Source organism: Centruroides sculpturatus, unplaced genomic scaffold, assembly GCF_000671375.1.
Source record: "Centruroides sculpturatus isolate CEXI.00-Female unplaced genomic scaffold, Cexi_2.0 scaffold1121, whole genome shotgun sequence".
Taxonomy (NCBI): Eukaryota; Metazoa; Arthropoda; class Arachnida; order Scorpiones; family Buthidae; genus Centruroides; species Centruroides sculpturatus.
This window is the reverse complement of record NW_019385293.1, coordinates 222,076-240,521: the sequence shown is the minus strand read 5'-3', so window position 1 is coordinate 240,521 and position 18,446 is coordinate 222,076. Positions and strand designations below refer to the sequence as shown.

The window sequence follows — 18,446 nt, the reverse complement described above, 5'->3', positions numbered from 1 at the left end:
AATATATCACGATGAATCGTATAAAAAAGGCCCCGGAGTTGTACAGAATTAGTCAGTGGAAACAGTTTTACCTTTTACTTTAATAAAAGATTTTTGTAAATTAAGAACTATAATAAGAATTAATTATAGAAATCTTAAACAAGAAAACTATAAAATATTGAAAAGAATGCCTTCTGAAAATGGTGATTGTCGAAAAAAAATTAAAAAGTTAAGTAAGATAATCACATATTAAAAAATATAGCTCATTAATTTGTTAAATAAATATTACACAAAAGACTTGTAAATTTATTGACGTACAGTACACTTATTAAATCCGAAAATTCTACAGTAGTTTACATTTAGTAGTAATTTAATAATTAATTAAGAAATGATTTAATATTTTATTGTATTTTGTTATTTGAAAGATCTGTCATGTTGAAGTAGAGGGCTTGCTGTGACGTCACATAGATCCAAGGTCATGCTAACAAATATACGGGATCTGGCTATCCTTGTAGTTTAAAGTCCTTGAACCTAACCAAAGCGCCGCCATCTTCGACTAACTAGGTACACATTAACCGATTTCGGTATCTACGGGAACACCGTTCACTCCAGTATGGACTCTTGGGAAAAGGGTTTTTATTTGGGGATTTAACAGAAAAAAAGGTCAAATAAAACTAATTAGCAAATTAAAGAAAAAACAGAGAAAGCATATGTAATACATTACAATTACACTTCTGAATGAGACAGTTGGGACCTTATCAGAGCTATAGACTGTATCCATAGGATCAAAAATTAAAGGAACCATATCTCTGTGTGTGACCTTGGTGAGATACAGCATCCCAAAATTGGCCTACGTCTAGGATTTGTGTTGCGTTGTGTGCTTTGCTAAGTCTATCACATTTAACTATTTATCCTATACAACTATGTAGGCTTTGTGTATCTTGCAAAGGGTTGCATGTACAAATATGGTTTCATTTGCTTGTATAAGGGAGACAATAATTCTGGGGGGGGTGGAAAATCCTTCATTCAGCATTCACATCTTACCAAATTTTAACAGAATGGATAACAAGATAGACATTAATAAGTCTGTTTTGTTATTCATTGTATTTTTGCATGATACTTTCATTGCTAAGCATAGTGATTAACCAAAACAGACATTACTATGACTTTCCTGTTTTCAGTCTTTAAAACCTAGCCAGGATGATTAATTATAAAGCAGTCAAGAAAACAGATGATTATACATACATTTTGCTTTTTCATTCTAGGTGAGAAGGAATAAAAAAATATAATGGCTAACAGAAAGGATGCTTTTATGTGTTGCTATGCTTAAATATTTTGATCTTATGGTCTAAATACTTAAGCATAGCATATCAGAGCAAAAGGATCTAAGTGGATTATGAAAAACACCCTAATTGTCAGAATAACAATGATAGATACAATCAAGTTAAAAAGCATTTTAAAAAAATAAAAAAATAGATTTCATAAAAGAGTAATGGATTTAAAAACAATTTTCCCAACTTGCACATTTTGAGCTTTTATTTTTGTTTAATCAGAAAACAGATTTGCAATAGCAATACTAGAAAACACACACAAAAAAATTACTGACTCCAAAAACTTTCATTACTGCCATTTTGCTCTGGCCTCCTTCCTGACATGCTCACCATCAATGAGATAAGAAGTAATTTATCTAAAATTCTGCAATAACTTAACATGGTATTATATTTCCATAATTTGTTTACCCTTTTGAAAGTGTTGTCACTTTGCTAAAAAAAAAGTAAGAAAATCTAAAATATGGCAGAAATAATTAACAAAGATATTAATCATGATTTCCAAAAAACATATGCACAAAATAATCATATATAATTATTCATTTGCATATATCCTAATAATTATTTTTCAGTTCACATATGATTTACAAAACCTACATGTGCACAGAATAATAATATATTGGATTATCATTGGATAATTTCAGATTATCAACTACTTTTCAGAGGGTGTTGGACTAACAAAGTTGTACTTACTGTCATGTATAACAATTACTATCATCTACTTTTATTTTGAAAACCAGAAAATTTAGAAAGGATGTAATTTTCATATAACTTTTGTTACATATAAATGCTAAACATTAACTATAACTAAATATTTTTTATTGCTAGGATATATAATGATGATCATTTACTCATTAATTGATTAATTCTCATTTCAGGGAAAAATTTAATAATTATGTTGAAAAACTTGAATACAAGGAAGATATGCTTTTTGCAAGAACTGTTTTAGATTTTTGTGAAAATATTCCTATTGATGATTTCATATTTTGGTTAGAAGAGATATCTCTTGAAGAGGCTCTTTTAATGCTAAAGAAAGATGGTAAATATATTTAAAATTATACTACTTAATAATGAAAACCATGAAATCTTTTAAAACATATTCTGGAAAATTTAAGAATCTGTTATAAATTAAATCAATAAACAACAATTGCAGCTAAAATTTAATTGTAATTTTTGTGTACTGTTATAAATTACATTGCATAATTTATAAAAAAAAAACCTTATACCATTGAACCTCCATTAACAGCCACTTCTAAATGACCCGTTTTTTCAGGAACATTTCTGTTTGAACAAAAATATATCAACACAATCTCCAAACAGTGTTCACTTCCAATCTCTGGCTACTAAAAATCGTACTTTTAACCTCTTAACAATAATCACTGTCCTCAAAACAACGTGCAGAAAATAATACACTATATAAAATTAGTCATTACTAAGTTCTAACTACATTTTAGGTGTTTTCTAAGAATGTGAAGAAATTTTTAATTATCACTGCTAGTTGAGGACAGTTTCATTTTATACATATTTAGATGTAGATTGAAGCCTACAATAAAAGATTAATCTAAGTATGTTTTTTAAGGGTTCTCTCCACATTAGAGAAGAACATTTGTACAAAAATTATTTTCCAATTTTCTGCAATGTTAAAAGTAATAAATTAAGTTTTCCTTCAATTTATATGATCTGTGCAATATTCATCTCACTTCTCGACAATTGCAATTTTTTATGTTCACATTCAAACCTGATAGTTATATATTAAATCCAAATGATTACCAGATTTTATCGGGTGATATTACTATTACTATTATTAATTAAATGCTAAGTAATTTGTCACTGGATGCAGGTGTTAGGCATTAGGCAAATTATTTAGCATTTAATTAATAATAATAGTAGTAATATAGCCTAATATAATTTGGCAATTGTTTGACTTTATTATATCTTTATTAGTGATGCCATGAATAGTGATTTTGCTGAATACCGAATATTCAGCTACACTCTTGGCCAAAGCGCTGTATGTTCTGCAAAATATGTGTACATTTCACAAGTGACAGGTTATGACCTGTCTCATTGTGGTGGGTGCGGTAGCGACACCACGGGCACATTTGTTTTATTTGCAAGTAGATTGTGTCACGACATGCATTATTTGTTCATTGTTACATCAAATTGTGTTACTAATAGTCCTTATTACTAAAAAATATCATTGTTTGTATCACTTTCTATGAAAATCTGAGACATGATCCTTGCACTGTCGAGGACAGAGAGGTGATCCAAGAACAAACCAATCACCATTGATTGTTTTGTTCTTGTATTTTATTCATTTTTATGCCTATTTTCCATTAGACACCTGCTATGCTGTTTTTAATTTTGACCCCTAGGCTAAAAGTGTTAGGTGTGCTCAGTCATTTCAGGAAGCACTGATATTGCCATTTTGAATCCACTTTATATTGAAAACAAAGTCATAGACATGTATTTTTTATATTTTAATAGGCCCTCATTACATTTTTGTTTGTTTGTTTGTTAAGTTATGGCAAAGCAACACTTGGATGATCTGCCTTCCGGGATGTATTTTTAAGGGAAACTGGCCCCTATTTAGTCGTTACAGACATGGAGGAAACCCAGAAAACACCATATGGCCAGCCCGTCCAGGCGAGGCATGAACCCATGACCTCAGTGTTCAGGGAATGGAACCACTTGGCACTGGTGGACCAGAACTTATTGGATGGCAACTTCCCATACATGCAGCCTATTTCAGTAATCTTAGTGCCATTCATATTTTTTAATGATTTTCTTCAACTCAATTGTGTTCCTGGCCTTCTTCTTTGAAGGGCTGCTGGCTCTGGAAACTTTCTTTGGTCCCATGATGGAGCAAAAAGGAAAAGAATGCAATGAATTGTTTGGCTAGACAGACAGGGTAATGCTTACACAGACAGACAAACTATTCTTTATTCACCCAACACCGCTGGGCACAGTTGGAAGAATGTACATGGTTTACACAGTTGGCACATGCCAAATGTAAAAAAACAACATTAAAAAACTATTAAATAAAAACAAAGCAAAATATCGCTTATGTACAAAAAAGATAAAAATAGGATGTACCATACTTATACCCCGTTTGCACCGAGCATTTCGATCTAGATTGTGACTAAGGTTGGAGACTGTTCTGTGGTGTGAACGCTCTCAACCGTTTCAATCTCGACTGAAATGAGGTTCAATCGCGATTGACTGGAGAGAGTTCTCGAAACTTGATCCAGTCATAAGAGAGATCCCACAATCCCACGCGTGCAAGAAAATACAAGATGGCTGCGGAACACATGTCGGGCTATTGACAGAGAAATAAAAAAGACATCTGGAGAGACGATGACATCTGTCTATTATTAGATGTATGGCAAGAAAAAGTATTTATTTCTAACCAAAACTTCCATTTTGTTTGTTGGTGTTTGTGACTTACCGCGTAGTTACGTCAGTTTTATGATTACGTGTAATAGCCAGGTTCTTCTCAAGCAGACTGCCTGTGTGAACAGCACGACGTTTGACTAGCGACAGTCACAATCCAGATTGTAGGTAAATCAAGATCGAAGTGAGTCGTGGATTGTGTGCAAACATAGTATTAGTGTATTAGAGTCCTATTGATGTAAAGTTTGGTCAAGATGTTAAAAAGATCAAAGTAACTTTTGCTGGATATTAGTAATTCAAATTCACATGGTCAGTTATGGTTGTCCTCTTCCATTTGCAGTTTAAGCATGCACCTGATATCTTCCAACATTGGGGAAGACAGAAGATAATGTCTCACCCCATCCTGCGCATTGCATATTGGGCAGCAATTCATGTCACTGTGATGAAAACGGTTCAAGTATACATAAATCGTCCATGTTTAGTTATCATCTGTGAGATCTGGTGTTGTGGATGAAACCATTTCCATGTAAGGTATCTTGCAATGTCTGGAATAAATAGACAGGAGATATGTTGTTGTGGTAAACAATCCCATTTCCTTTGCCACTCTGTGATGCAATGATGCCATAAAAGTTGTTTAATTCTGGAAGTTGGAAACTGGACATACAATAAATTGATGCCTGTTAGCAAACTTGCTGCACGAGCCAATGCGTCAGCACGTTCATTACCCAGAGTGCCACAGTGTCCCCTGATCCAGTTGATGATGTACTTGTTGCTGGACTGATCAGCTAACCCTTGAAGATATCCCTTGTGATAGGGTGAAGGCTGTCTTTGTTTGTCAACACCTGAACAGTAGCATAGCTGTCAGTGAAGACAGAAATGTCACAGCTGTAAAAGTTTGTGTTACAAAAGTCAATTGCTTTGAAAACGGCAAACATCTCCGCCTGGAACACTGAGCATTCCAGGTGCAAGAGAAAGACGTCATGGTGTGTTTCTTTATTGCTGATATATACTGCAAAAGTGCTGGCGATGCCTTGTTTGGTCTTTGACCCGTCTGTGTAGACCTCTATAACAGATGTGCAATCACAAGATCCAAGCCCTCTTCTGAAAGCAGTGTGTGGCAATTCAGCAAAGTATCTACTAACCTCATAACAAGAATCATCGAGCGAGTAATCTGTGATAGTAATACATTTACCTTGTGTGAGGAAAAGTCTGCCAGTGCTATATTGAATCTGCTGAAGGATAGGAAGTTTTCCTGCTAAAACGGGAAACACAGCATTTGAAACTGTAATATAGAATCTGGTCATGCGCAAAGTGTTGAGCTGTTCTGAGTTTACGGTGATTGTGAGAGTGGAGTGCCACCTCACCCCACACAGCAGATGCACATAACTCATAATAGGCACAAACACACAATCATATATGGCATTTATAGCCTCATGCACAAGTCCTCAGCTGTTCCTGGCAACACATAAAAGGTTATTAAAAATGATGTTAGTCCTGTTTGTGATGTGGGCATTGTGACTCTTCCAAGTAAGTCTATGATCGAAGATCACGTCAAGAAATGTAATTTGCTGTTCTATTTTGATGGCAGTGTTCCCAAAGCAAACACATGGTACATGCTTGTAGAGACTTGCCGATCTAGAGATAGAAAATACAATACCATTCGTCTTAGTTGCATTGAATATTAGTTTATTGTTGATGCCCCATTCATTAACTCTCATCAAAATATCACTGGCAACATTTTCAATCATTCGTCTAGAATTAGCAGGAAAGATGAGAAAGGCATCATCAGCATATGCAAAAATTTGGCACTGATGGCCAAAGTCAAGGCAAAGAAAGTTGTCAAAAATAATAATCCAGAACAACACGCCACAGACGGAACCCTGTGGACACTCCTGCTATAGTTTGTTCAAGAAAAACTGCTGCCCAATTCTAATGAGATCCTTTCTGTCCCTAAGGTAGTCTTTAACCAGACTGAAGAGGTTTTTAGGGCATTCAATCTCACTTAGCCTCTGCAAAATCAGTGGCCACCATGCTGAATTGAAAGCATTTTTCAAATTCAGGCTAAGCCCAAACACATAGACATTTTCAGTGAGTAGTTTCTGATGTGTGCCTTGAGATCTATGAGGGCATCTATAGTTCCTCTTTGCTGCCTAAAACCATACTGGGAATCATGAAAAAGCCTCCGCGACTCCCAGAACCAGTAAAGTCTATTGAATAACAGCTTGTCTAAGACTTTACCTAACATTGATAAGAGAGAGATATTGCGCATATTGTTGATTGTGAGTGGTACACTGTGCTTTTTTGGAATGATAACAAGCTGAGCACATTTCCAAGGTTTTGGGAAAATGCTATTCTGCAAACAGGTGTTGCAAATTGTCATAAGAAGGTCTGGCCGAAGTCTCCAGATCGCCTGAATGAGGTCTGCATTTATTTGATCTGACCCAGTAGTCTTCTTCCTTGGCATGCTGGCAATACTGTCTTGAACTTCATAAAGGAAAAGAGCGGGTCATTCCCTGAGAGGTTCTCATAATGAGTGAGGGTTCTAATATGGGCCTGTTCAGGAGTATCCTCATCGTTAGAATCATGAGGGCAAAAGGCATCAAATAATCTGTCTACAGTAAGTTGGAGGTCATCACCAATGGTTCCCTTGTCCTCATTGCTGATAAGATTTGGTGTCTTTAGCTTGTTGACACTCAGTTTGTATATAAAGCTCCAGGGGTCTCTTCCTACCTTGGAGCAGAAAGCCTGCCAAGACTCCAACTTTGTTTTCTTTATTTCATGTTTGTATCCTTGTTGATACTCGAGGTATATCCAGCAAAGCTCCTCTCTTTGTTCACCCCTACAGTGCTGATAATTCTTTCACAGTCAGTTGTTAGATCTTTACATTGATGCCAGCCTATCATTCCACCACGGAATGATAGGCTGGCATCGGGCCCTTACTCTGCTTTTCTTTCTGGGGATGGTCTCATGGCATGCTGCATTGATATTCTTAATAACGTTTTCAATGCACTTCATGGCCTGTATTCGTGAGCAATCATGCATGGGGAGAAGGTGGCATTCTTGTATGAGGTCCTCAAACCAACACCAGTCCACAAACCTTGTATTGAAGGGCGTAAAGTGACTAAGTCTTGTTCCCAATAGTAATCAGTATAGTGAAGTTCAAATGTCAAATATCCATGGTCGGATAGACTGTCCATCATGCCCATTTGCCAATTCTTTAAAAAGAGGTTTAATCCCTTTGAACAGATGGTGAGGTCTACCCAGGAGACCCCATTTGCACTGTTGAAAGTAGGTTGCGAATCTGGGTCATTGATGATGAGCATGTCACCAAAAGATGATGAGCTGCCACCAAAGCTTCCATGGCATCTCCTTGCCTGTCCTTGCGCTCCCCACCCCCATGTGGGAGAGTGTGCATTGAAATCTTCCACAATTAGGAACTGGGCCTACCTAAAGTGCTCCAGAACATCTGAGAGTTGTTGTAGCATGTCAGATAATCTAGACTCACCTGATGAATACACATTAAAAACAATAACCCTGAAGCATGGAAAGACAATTTCAATACAGACTAAATTGCTAGAGTAAAGACTGGGATGAGGAACCACAGTTAGCTGTAAGTTCACCACTATATCTGCAGGTCAAGGCTGCCCACTGTCATGTTGGATACTGTTATCTCTTACTTGGAAACAAGCAACTCTGTCATTAACATTGTAAGGCTCTTGAACCAAACCTATATCATAATTCTTGAGTTTTTGACAGAGTTGTGAATTGGTGGCAATGGCTCTTTGTAAGTTGACCTGCACAAAGCGGATTTTTGAGCCCTGACAACCAATATCTGAATGTGTGTTATAATTCATAGTCAATCCTTGAGGTAACTTGAGCTTTCATTCTTATTTGAATGGAGCACTCCTTATCCAAAGCATTGTGCCTATGATTACTCTGCTTCTCTCTGACACAGTTAACACAGGTTAGCATCTCAGACTTTTTGCAATCTTTATACGAATGATTATTGCCACACTAGCTACACACCTTAGATTTGGACTTGCAATCCTTTGCATAATGTCCAAATTAGACATTTAAAGCATTGGTTTGATGGCACAAAATGTGCAATGCTGCATCATGTCCACTGTAGGTTGATTCGCTCTTCTTTAATGAGAAGATTTCTGATGTCAGGGGTCACTTCAATGACCCAAACAATGTGCTGTGAGCTTCATTGGCCAATAGGGAAACAGACCCTGGTCTTTCCCATAAATTCCTCATAACTGTATAAGTCTGCAATAACCACGTTTTGTTCATAAATTGCTTCAAGTAAATGTTCCTTTGCCACATCTTTCGGAACAGAACTGATCCTCACCAGCAGAAGATGTTTCTTTGGACCAGCAGCACACAGGCTGGCAACTCCAGCGACCGCACGCTGGAGAACCTCCATGTCCCCCTTACAACTGAGGTCAATAGCAACCCCACCTTTTTGAATCCTGCGGATACATTGCACACCGATCTTGAGCTGATGTGGACTAATGCTGCCAGTGAGCAGCTTGCAGTAAGCCTTGGAGTCACATGAATCTGAATCCCCATAAACAAGAACTGTGTGGCACAGCTTACTAGGAGGCCCAGCTTACCCAAATGCCTGACAGCATTGCTGTAACTAAAGGGCTGTCCAGAATCACACACTTGCTCATCCACAGGACAAATCCGTGTGGCACAGCTTACCCAAATGCCTGACAGCATTGCTGTAACTAAAGGGCTGTCCAGAATCACACACTTGCTCATCCACAGGACAAATCCGTGTGGCACAGCTTACCCAAATGCCTGACAGCATTGCTGTAACTAAAGGGCTGTCCAGAATCACACACTTGCTCATCCACAGGACAAATCCGTGTGGCACAGCTTACCCAAATGCCTGACAGCATTGCTGTAACTAAAGGGCTGTCCAGAATCACACACTTGCTCATCCACAGGACAAATCCGTGTGGCACAGCTTACCCAAATGCCTGACAGCATTGCTGTAACTAAAGGGCTGTCCAGAATCACACATTTGTCCTGTGGATGAGCAATCTACAGGACAAATGCATCTAACACTGTGAACCTCCTCTGCAAGTGCCTTAAAAGAAGCCTCTGCTCTGGCTGACTGAGAAGTCAGCACCACCTCAAAATCCCCTTTAATGACTAAGGGCCCAAACTTACTATCTAATGCGCCTGACGAGTTGAAGGTCTTGCAAGAACAGGCTAAATCAATAACACACTGGAACTGCTCAATAATATACTTTGCATGCATATCAGTACCTAGTCTTCCATTACTGTTGGAAGCAATATAATCCCTAGGTCACCTTAACAGCCTCGTGGGCAAACCCTGGGGGCCACAGTCCATCATGCCAAGCCAATGTGAAAACAAAGTGGCTCAAAACGCAAGTGCAGACCAAAACTAAATAAATGAAAAGAGTACAAGTACATGTAAAACCAAAAATAGACTAAAGCAATAAAAAAAATAATAATAAATAATGTTAAATATACTGAAAGATCAAAGAGACCACTATAACAATTACCCATGAGTGATAGTTATACCAATCAACCACCCAACAACATTAAGATTCATTAAAAAGACTTAGAGACAGTTAAAAAAAACCATTGAATGGTTCTAACAGTCAAGGAATTCAAAAAAGAGGAAAAAAAATTCCCATGGCGGTTAATGCAACCAGTTTTAAACCAAATAACCCCTTTGATAATGAAACGACCCCTACTGAACTTGCCACACAGATACCCAGACCACCCCTAACAATGGCCCCCCTGGTTGCGCCTCTTGAAAACTTAGCCCCCGCCCTCTAGATGCGACCGAAAATCCAAACAAAAAGTACCATAAATTTCCCCGTGATTAAGATATAGGCATAAATGATATATCATATGAACCAGGGTTCCAAGCTGATTAAAATGATAACCTGAAAATCAGTCTACATGCAGTTAAAAGATCCGGGAAAATTAGCGATAATCCTGAGAGCTCACAGAAATACGTGTTGTACCAGAAAGAATCTCCAGTATGCCTTGGTAAATCTTACACAATGAGAAACAATGCCACACTGAGCAGAAAAACGCATGTATCACCCTTTCTTTTCGCAAAATTAGCAGCAAGGTTGCGTGGGCATGCCAACAAAAAACTGAGACAAATTTTTTATGAAAAAAATCAACAAAAACCAAACCGACAATAACTGAAGTAAACGAAAACCGAGGTATCACTGAATATTGCAAATTCTACACATATATATATATATATATAAATGGACATGTATGTCCCTATATTTCACTTTTTCACCAAAACTACACATTGTACGTGAATGGTGTTTGTGTAAGTTCACCGATTTTGGGGGCAATATGTTAATTGCACGTCAGGAAAACCTAGGGTCAAACCGTATGTGGGTGGTGGCGGTAGGAGACGGAGATGACAAGTGTCTTACACGAAAACCGTTTATTTTGACATTAGATTAACTTACACAATAGGAATGACAAAACGTAACAAGCTGGACATCCGGTGTTCTGTTCTTTATATGCCCCGGGGCTCGAATGAGGTATAGTCTGAAATTCTTGCATCCTGTGACGGAGCTCTTGTGTTTGATGACGGAGTTCTGGTGTCCGAGGACGGAGTTCTTGGGTTCGGTGACGGAGTTCTTTCCTTCGATGATGGAATTCTGGCGTCCGATGACTGAGTTCTTTCCTTCGATGACGGAATTCTGGCGTCCGATGACGGAGTTCTTTCCTTCGATGACGGAATTCTGGCGTCCGATGACGGAGTCCTGGTTTACGGCTGAGATTCGACTGTCAATCTCTCTTGAGTGTAGATGTCCGTGTGCTGAGGACCTGGCGTCTTGGAGAGAATCTGCTGCGTGTCCTTGAGATTCGGGGGTTTTATAAGATTTTTCCCGAATCTCACCCTTCTGATTGGTTCCATTCATCCTCTCCCTTACCCCGATTGGTCATTCTTTTGTTTCTAGGCGAAACTTGAGACCGATCCGGGTTGGGAAAGGTCGGAGAGGTGATGACGGGGCTTTTAATGTTCGCGCTCGTATTTTACTCCATTATGGCCCTTTTCTCTGTCATTTTTGAACCTAAATGGTCCACCAGATGTTCTTGTGGCCATTTATCCCCTACCGCGTTCTTACTTAACAGATGTCCCTTTTGTTCTTAGACTCCCCCCCCTTTCTCAATTGCTTCGACCCGACGCTTGTTCGCAAGCATCTCAACAAAGTTCTTTCCCTCTGTCAACATCCCCCCTGCTGGTTTATCATCGCGCCGTGTGTGTTTTACAATTCGAAAAGTTTTCGTCCCATCTGGGTTCTGTCATTAACACCAGACTTGTCCCGATTCTATCCTCGAAACTTTCCGACGTGAAAGTCTCGTAATTAGTTGTATTTCCGACGTGCTTTTACGACCCTCACATTTGTATGTGGTCCAAGTCTCCATTTGTGCATAGGGATGGTTGCGTCTCGATAGCTATAAGGGTGCGGGAGATATGAGGCTGAAAGTAGTTGAAAGTGGCTTTCTATTTCGAATGTTTTGTTCGAATTTAATTTGAACATAAAATTTGAATATTGGTTCGATTATAGAACGATTGTAAACGTTCCAGAAATGTTGAAAATAGTTTGTTTGACTAAACGTAAAAATTCTCTAATTAGTCTGGAAACGGGGGACCTAATTCTTGCATTCTGTGAAAACGGGTAAGATTAGCTATAATGTAATTATCTTAATCTTCACTATTGTTACTTTTTGCCCAGCAAAGCGGGTCCTTGCAGCTAGTAATTAATAAATTTGGCTATAAACAAAAATTTCAAATGTATTCTATTTAAAATTTAAATATACAGGTATACCTCACCTTAGATCAGTAATTTGTTCCAGGAAGCAACTTAAGTTGAATTTACTTGTCACTAAGCTAAACCACAAATAACTATTCCCAGTTCTGTATTTTATTTATAAATGCATTTTTAATAATATATGGTTAAGAATCTATTTTAAGCTTACAAACAAACAAATTTTAGTTTTTAATATAGTACAGAAAAAAAAATAATTCAAATTTACAAATACAGTACATGTATGTACAGTACATACTTGTAAATGTATGTACATGTTTACAATTTGGCGATGTTTACAGTACATCACGGACTCTTTATTTGTGAATGTGGTTTGCTCTAAGACATTATAAAATAAGATGAATTTGTAAGGTTAAATAACAAATATTAAAATTATTTTGCGATAGTAGAAAATAAACTAATTTATGTTAAATTTGCCAATATCGAGTGGTGCCGACAACGACGCCAAACGGTAGTTATTGGAGCTACGTGGAAAACACCAATACTGAGCACTTAAAGACCACTAAATAAGATGATAACACAGAGTCAGAGATGTTTTCATGTTTCATTCTCTGGGATTTATGATGATTATATTAATATTTACTGTAAATGTACATATTTTAATATGATTTTATGTGCTTTTAATGCTTTTCTAGTGATATTACAATTTCAGTATTTGTGGCAGACAGACGTAAAGTCAAATAAAATGACTTAATCTTGATTTTTATTTTTCCATAAATTTTTTTGACAAACGATGTATAATCGAGAATGACTAATTTTAAGGTTTAACTTAGAAATTTTAGCAGTAGATCTTTATATAAAATGAATTTAAATTTTATTGAAGTTATTTATATTTGTATTTTGTTGTTATAGAGCCATTGGAAATCATTGAAAGACCAAAAAAATTAATAACTGTTGATGCTGATCAGCAAGAAGAGATAATTCTGTCATGTAAAGCAAAAGGGTTTCCTACACCAAAATATCTGTGGTATCACAATAATGTTCCATTATTAGAAGGTTCGGTTTTAAAATTATCAGCAGAGTATGTATATTATATATAATTTTTATTAATTTAATAATAATCTTGCTAATTTTTTCTACATAAACTTTTCATTTATATATTTATTATTTAGAAAATATATTAACATTTTCAGATTAAAAAATAATGGATGCTATTATTGTGAAATATACAATATCAGTCGTTCAAGAATTAAAACTTTTCTTAGGACTTCTAAAACAGAAGTTATAATTTCTAAGAGTAAGAATATAAATTTGTTTTATTTTTTAAATTTGACTTAATAATTTATGTTAATATGAAGAATGATCCAAACACTTAAACACATTTTGATATTGTTTTTGTGTGTAAATAATAATGTATATAAGGGAATGTCCTTAGACTGTATAGTTGGTGCAACCAGGGTTGGTTCATTTTTGTGTCTTTAAGGGATGATAAGAATTGTTTATGAATGCACATGTACTCTCTTGGGCTTCATTTAGTCTTGAAAAGAAGTCAAATGTGTGTGGACTGTAAATTCTTAGGAGATTCTTAGGACAATACATCTTTTGTTAATTTGTAAGCAAAAATTTTAATAAATATAAATATTTCATAGATGATAATAATGCTGATGTAATTAACTATATTAACCAAATTATTCAATTCATGCAAATACAAGGTGCAGCAGAAAGAAGATTCTGATTTGGCATAAGCATTGCTTCGCTCATAGTAGAGGTACAGTAGTGTGCGTGGTCTCTTTTGATTTGTTTGTGTCATTTTTAGTTACTGTCATGGCGTGGAGCAGAGAGCATCGTGTTTTTGTTGTTGAAGAGTTTGTTATGAACAGTGAATCTGTGATAACGACGCAATGGGCCTTCTGAATATGCTTTCAGCTCGGACATCAAGATCTGGTTTCGGCTGCACCAACATTTCGTTGTTGGGTTTCAAATTTTAGATGAACAGGTTCAGCTTTAAAAAGAAAGAGTCCTGGCCACCCTAGAAGTGTAACAAGACTGGAAGATGTGGCAGCTGCGACAGCTTCCATACAGCAGTCTTCCAAGCAATCTGCACGTAAACACGTAGCTGCATTAAACATGTCTGATCGTAGTCTCTGCAGACTTTTACACAGCTTGCTCCACATGCATCCCTACAAAATGATGGTCGTTCAGGAGTTGAATGATAGGGACTATCTAATCTGTAAAACTTTGTGTCAGTATATTCTGCAGAGCATTTCCCCAATAGTGGTACTGATCTCCAGTGACGAAGTCCATTTTCATTTATCGAGGATGGTCAACAAACAGAACTTTAGATACTGGTCTGACAGTAATCCTTGATAACTCCACTCCATAGTCCGAAAGTTACGGTTTGGTGTGCCTTAGGTGATTTCAATGTGTGGGGTCCTTATTTCTTTGAAGAGGGCAGTATTACAGTGACAATAACATCATAGCACTATTGTAAATTGCTTGAGAATTTTCTCCATCCATTAGTTAATGGTTTACTCAACGATCATGATCCGGAAGATGTATGGTTTCAGCAAGATGGTGCCACATCGCATACCTTTAGAAGGTCACTTGGAATTCTCAGAAACTTGTTTCCGGGCCATCTTGTCTCTTTATGGGGTGATATTGGTTGGCTACTGCATTCGCTGGATTTGGCCCCATGTGAGTTTTTTCTGTGGGGTTATCTCAAATCAAAAGTGTACCAACACCAACCAACAAATTTTCAAGAACTTGAGGCAGCAATTAGGCAAGAAATCATGGCGATTCTGATGGACATGGTCCACAGATCAATGCAAAATTTCCAAAAGAGATTTCAAAACTGCATCAACATTGACGATCACCGTTTAACTGATGTACTTTTCAAAACATAATGAATGACAATGGGATACTGTGTACTTATCAGGTATAAAAGATTTCTTTCTCTATCTTGCTTTGTATTTTTTTTATTGTTGTTCCAAATCAGAACGTTCTTTCTGCCACGCCCTGTACATAGAAAAGCTAGTCAAATAGGAAAAAAGGGAGAAATGACAAGTTTTTTAACTTGTTGTCACTCATGTACGATAAAATCAGCATCAATGACTTCTTAAATCATTAGTGTAGAAATCTGAATTTCTTGAAAAATCTGAAAAATTTCTAATCACCTAACTTTTTGAGTATTTCAATATGTTTATTACACTTTTTTCCCCACAAAGACTCATTTTTTTTATTTATTTATTTAATAGATATGGCCAAATCGGCACTGTAGTGCGAGTGACCTATTAATTAGATTTTTTAAACTTACCACCAATGCTGTAACAAAAAAAAGCTGTCCCAATGGTGCAGGCTTTTTTTTTTAATAATCGCTTTGTTTTAAAATGAATAATTTAAATAATTCCCAAGTCAAACTTATTTTTTTATTTTCCTTCTATTGGTAGTTAGATCATTAGTTATTATTACTGTATAGATTTCATAATTATAAATATGCATTATTTCTAAAATTTCAACAAACAATCTTTAATTATCTATTAAATTGAAAGAAAGGTTAAATCAATGTCTTGTTGCCATGATAATGTGTGACAGTTGCATAGAATCATGATGATGATGATAATCTAGGATCCTTTTCATTTGAAGTTTAAGACTATTTATAAAAAATTAATTTTTTGAGTCTTTTCTTATCCTTTTTCATAATATTACAGAAGTAAGTCTTTCAGTTTGAAGATAAAACTTCATTAAATGACCAATAATAATTATTAAAAAATTCACACAAAGTTAAAATTGATCAAATGCTGACCTTTTATTTGAGTATTCGTCACTTTTTACATTAAAAACAATTATAAAAATTTCTCACAATAACCATCACTTTCCCAATATGTTTTTGTGATCTGCATTGTATGTTTCATATTGTCTTTTTAGTTTTTTTCTTGACACCTGTTCAACTGCTTGTTACCACAACTTTTTGATGTTTGCTTCCATAAACAGAACCTTGTGTCTTGCAACATAAGATTTTATAAGAATTAATTTGGGCAAATAGCCCAAATTAATTTGATATGGTAAAGTTTACAATGGTAAGGGTCTTACAGCGGTATGCCCTTTTTCTGCAGCCAGTTTGTCAATTAAATATCTTTTGCTGTGATTTACCTCCTTCACTTTAGAAAGTAGTTCTGCCTTAAGGTAGCTTTTGTCACACTAAACTCCATGATTTAAAAGCCAGATGATTTCCAGTGGATGATTTCAAATTTCCTGCTAGCCGTCGTTGGAGCCTTGTTGACTTGAACAGAGTGATAGGGCACATTGTCCATTACAATTAAGGCACTTTGAGGAATTTCGAAATTATTGAGAATTTGTGTTACAAACCACCGAGAAAAATTTTCAACATTCATTTCATTGTGATAATTGCCTAATTTTGTCTTTGTAACAAATATTAAATCTGTTCCCTTGATAAAACTGCACTTTGACCCCACATGAACATTCACTTTCCTTTGGAAATGGATACAGACCAGCCAGTTGGATCATCAATTCACATTTTTGAGCTAGTATGATTGGTTAATATCTATGTTTCCTCCAGGAAAATGACTGGTTGAGGGTTTTCAGATTTCTCATTTTTCATGAACTGGTGAATATAATTTCTCCAAGCAGCCATAATGTGAGACTTTTCAAGAAGAAAGTGCTACCAACATGCTTCTTCCATTTGAAACCTAACTGCTTCAAAATGGTCTGAAGGGAAGTAGGGCCACCGTCAAAATCACTTTTTCGTTTAACTTCTTGAAAGATGGAATTTACAGTTAGCAGAGGCAGTTTTTTTACTTGCATAAAGTTCAATTACCATTCTCTTGATAACTGATAAATCAAAATTCATCCAGATCATTTACAGCAACATTTCTAGATCTTTTTTTCTCAGGAGTTCTCAGCCTTTCCTGATTTGCATCTTCTCTCAAAATTTGTTTTATTGTTTTTCAGAAATTCCAGTGGCACTTTCTGTTCTTCTGTTCACTTTATTTAAATCCATTACAGACTTTTGATTTTTTTCTGGGCAGTAAAAAAATTTGTACCCATTGCAAACCACTTTGACTTGGGATTGAATAGTTTTTCCTTTTTAAAATTTTCACTCATAACTGCACTGTACACTGGTTTAAAAATATATAAAATACACTTCAGCTAAATGAAAAATCCTTGGAGCTCACAATCCACATCCACTTGACCACCACCACCTAGATATATATCCAGGTGATGGAGAGTTGACCCCTTTTCAAGACTAAACGAAGCCCGAGGGAGTACATGTGCATTCGTAAACAATTCTTATCACCCCTTTAAGACACAAAAATGAACCAACACAAGAGCCAGCTCTGGTTGTGCTGACAATACATATAAGTATATGTAAGTTTGAGGGAGATATCACAAAAAATACATCAATGTACATTGTGGGAAAGTTGAGGTATTGTTTATATGGACCATTTTAATGTACATAGTAATGTAGTGGCATACAAATCTGCCCTTATAAACCTACTTACTAGTCATGTGAATAAACTATCAGTTTCTCCAATGTTGGGTTCACAAATTGTTGTACTGTGCATGTAATTAAAGGGATGTGATTTGTTAAAAAGTATAGTACATCATTGTACACAACAAGGAGAGAGAATCAAAAGTGGCTCAAAAAATATGCACATAATGGCCCTTCATAACGTAATTAATGATAGTAATGAAAAAATAAATTAATATGTCCTATCTGTAGATCTATATTTTGGTGTTATAATAATATAAAACAACATTCAAATTATATTACTTACAATTAGAGGAATTGTAAAATCAGGTTTATTTCATACAAAACTTATTGCTGTCAGTTTGATTTTGATGTGTTAAGATATAAGATAATTGCATCCACACTGAATGATTGCACTTCTGAATAAAATACATTTTTTCATACCAAATTTGTTAGTATTTAAGAAGACAC

At 36.0% G+C, this 18,446-nt stretch overlaps 1 protein-coding gene across 5 annotated transcripts in view; it reads left to right on the top strand.

The window, feature by feature from the left end:
• LOC111637267 (mucosa-associated lymphoid tissue lymphoma translocation protein 1-like) overlaps positions 1–18,446 on the top strand; it is a 56,159-nt gene that overhangs the window by 3,160 nt on the left and 34,553 nt on the right. For all 5 annotated transcript variants that reach the window (XR_002758668.1, XM_023382724.1, XM_023382722.1 and 2 more), the window contains exons 2-4: positions 2,186–2,346; positions 13,400–13,568; positions 13,681–13,784. Coding sequence is in view for 4 of the 5 variants with exons in the window: in XM_023382724.1 (XP_023238492.1) it covers positions 2,186–2,346; positions 13,400–13,568; positions 13,681–13,784 (434 nt within the window). In the remaining variant the exon portion in view is untranslated. The remainder of the gene's footprint in view (positions 1–2,185; positions 2,347–13,399; positions 13,569–13,680; positions 13,785–18,446) is intronic.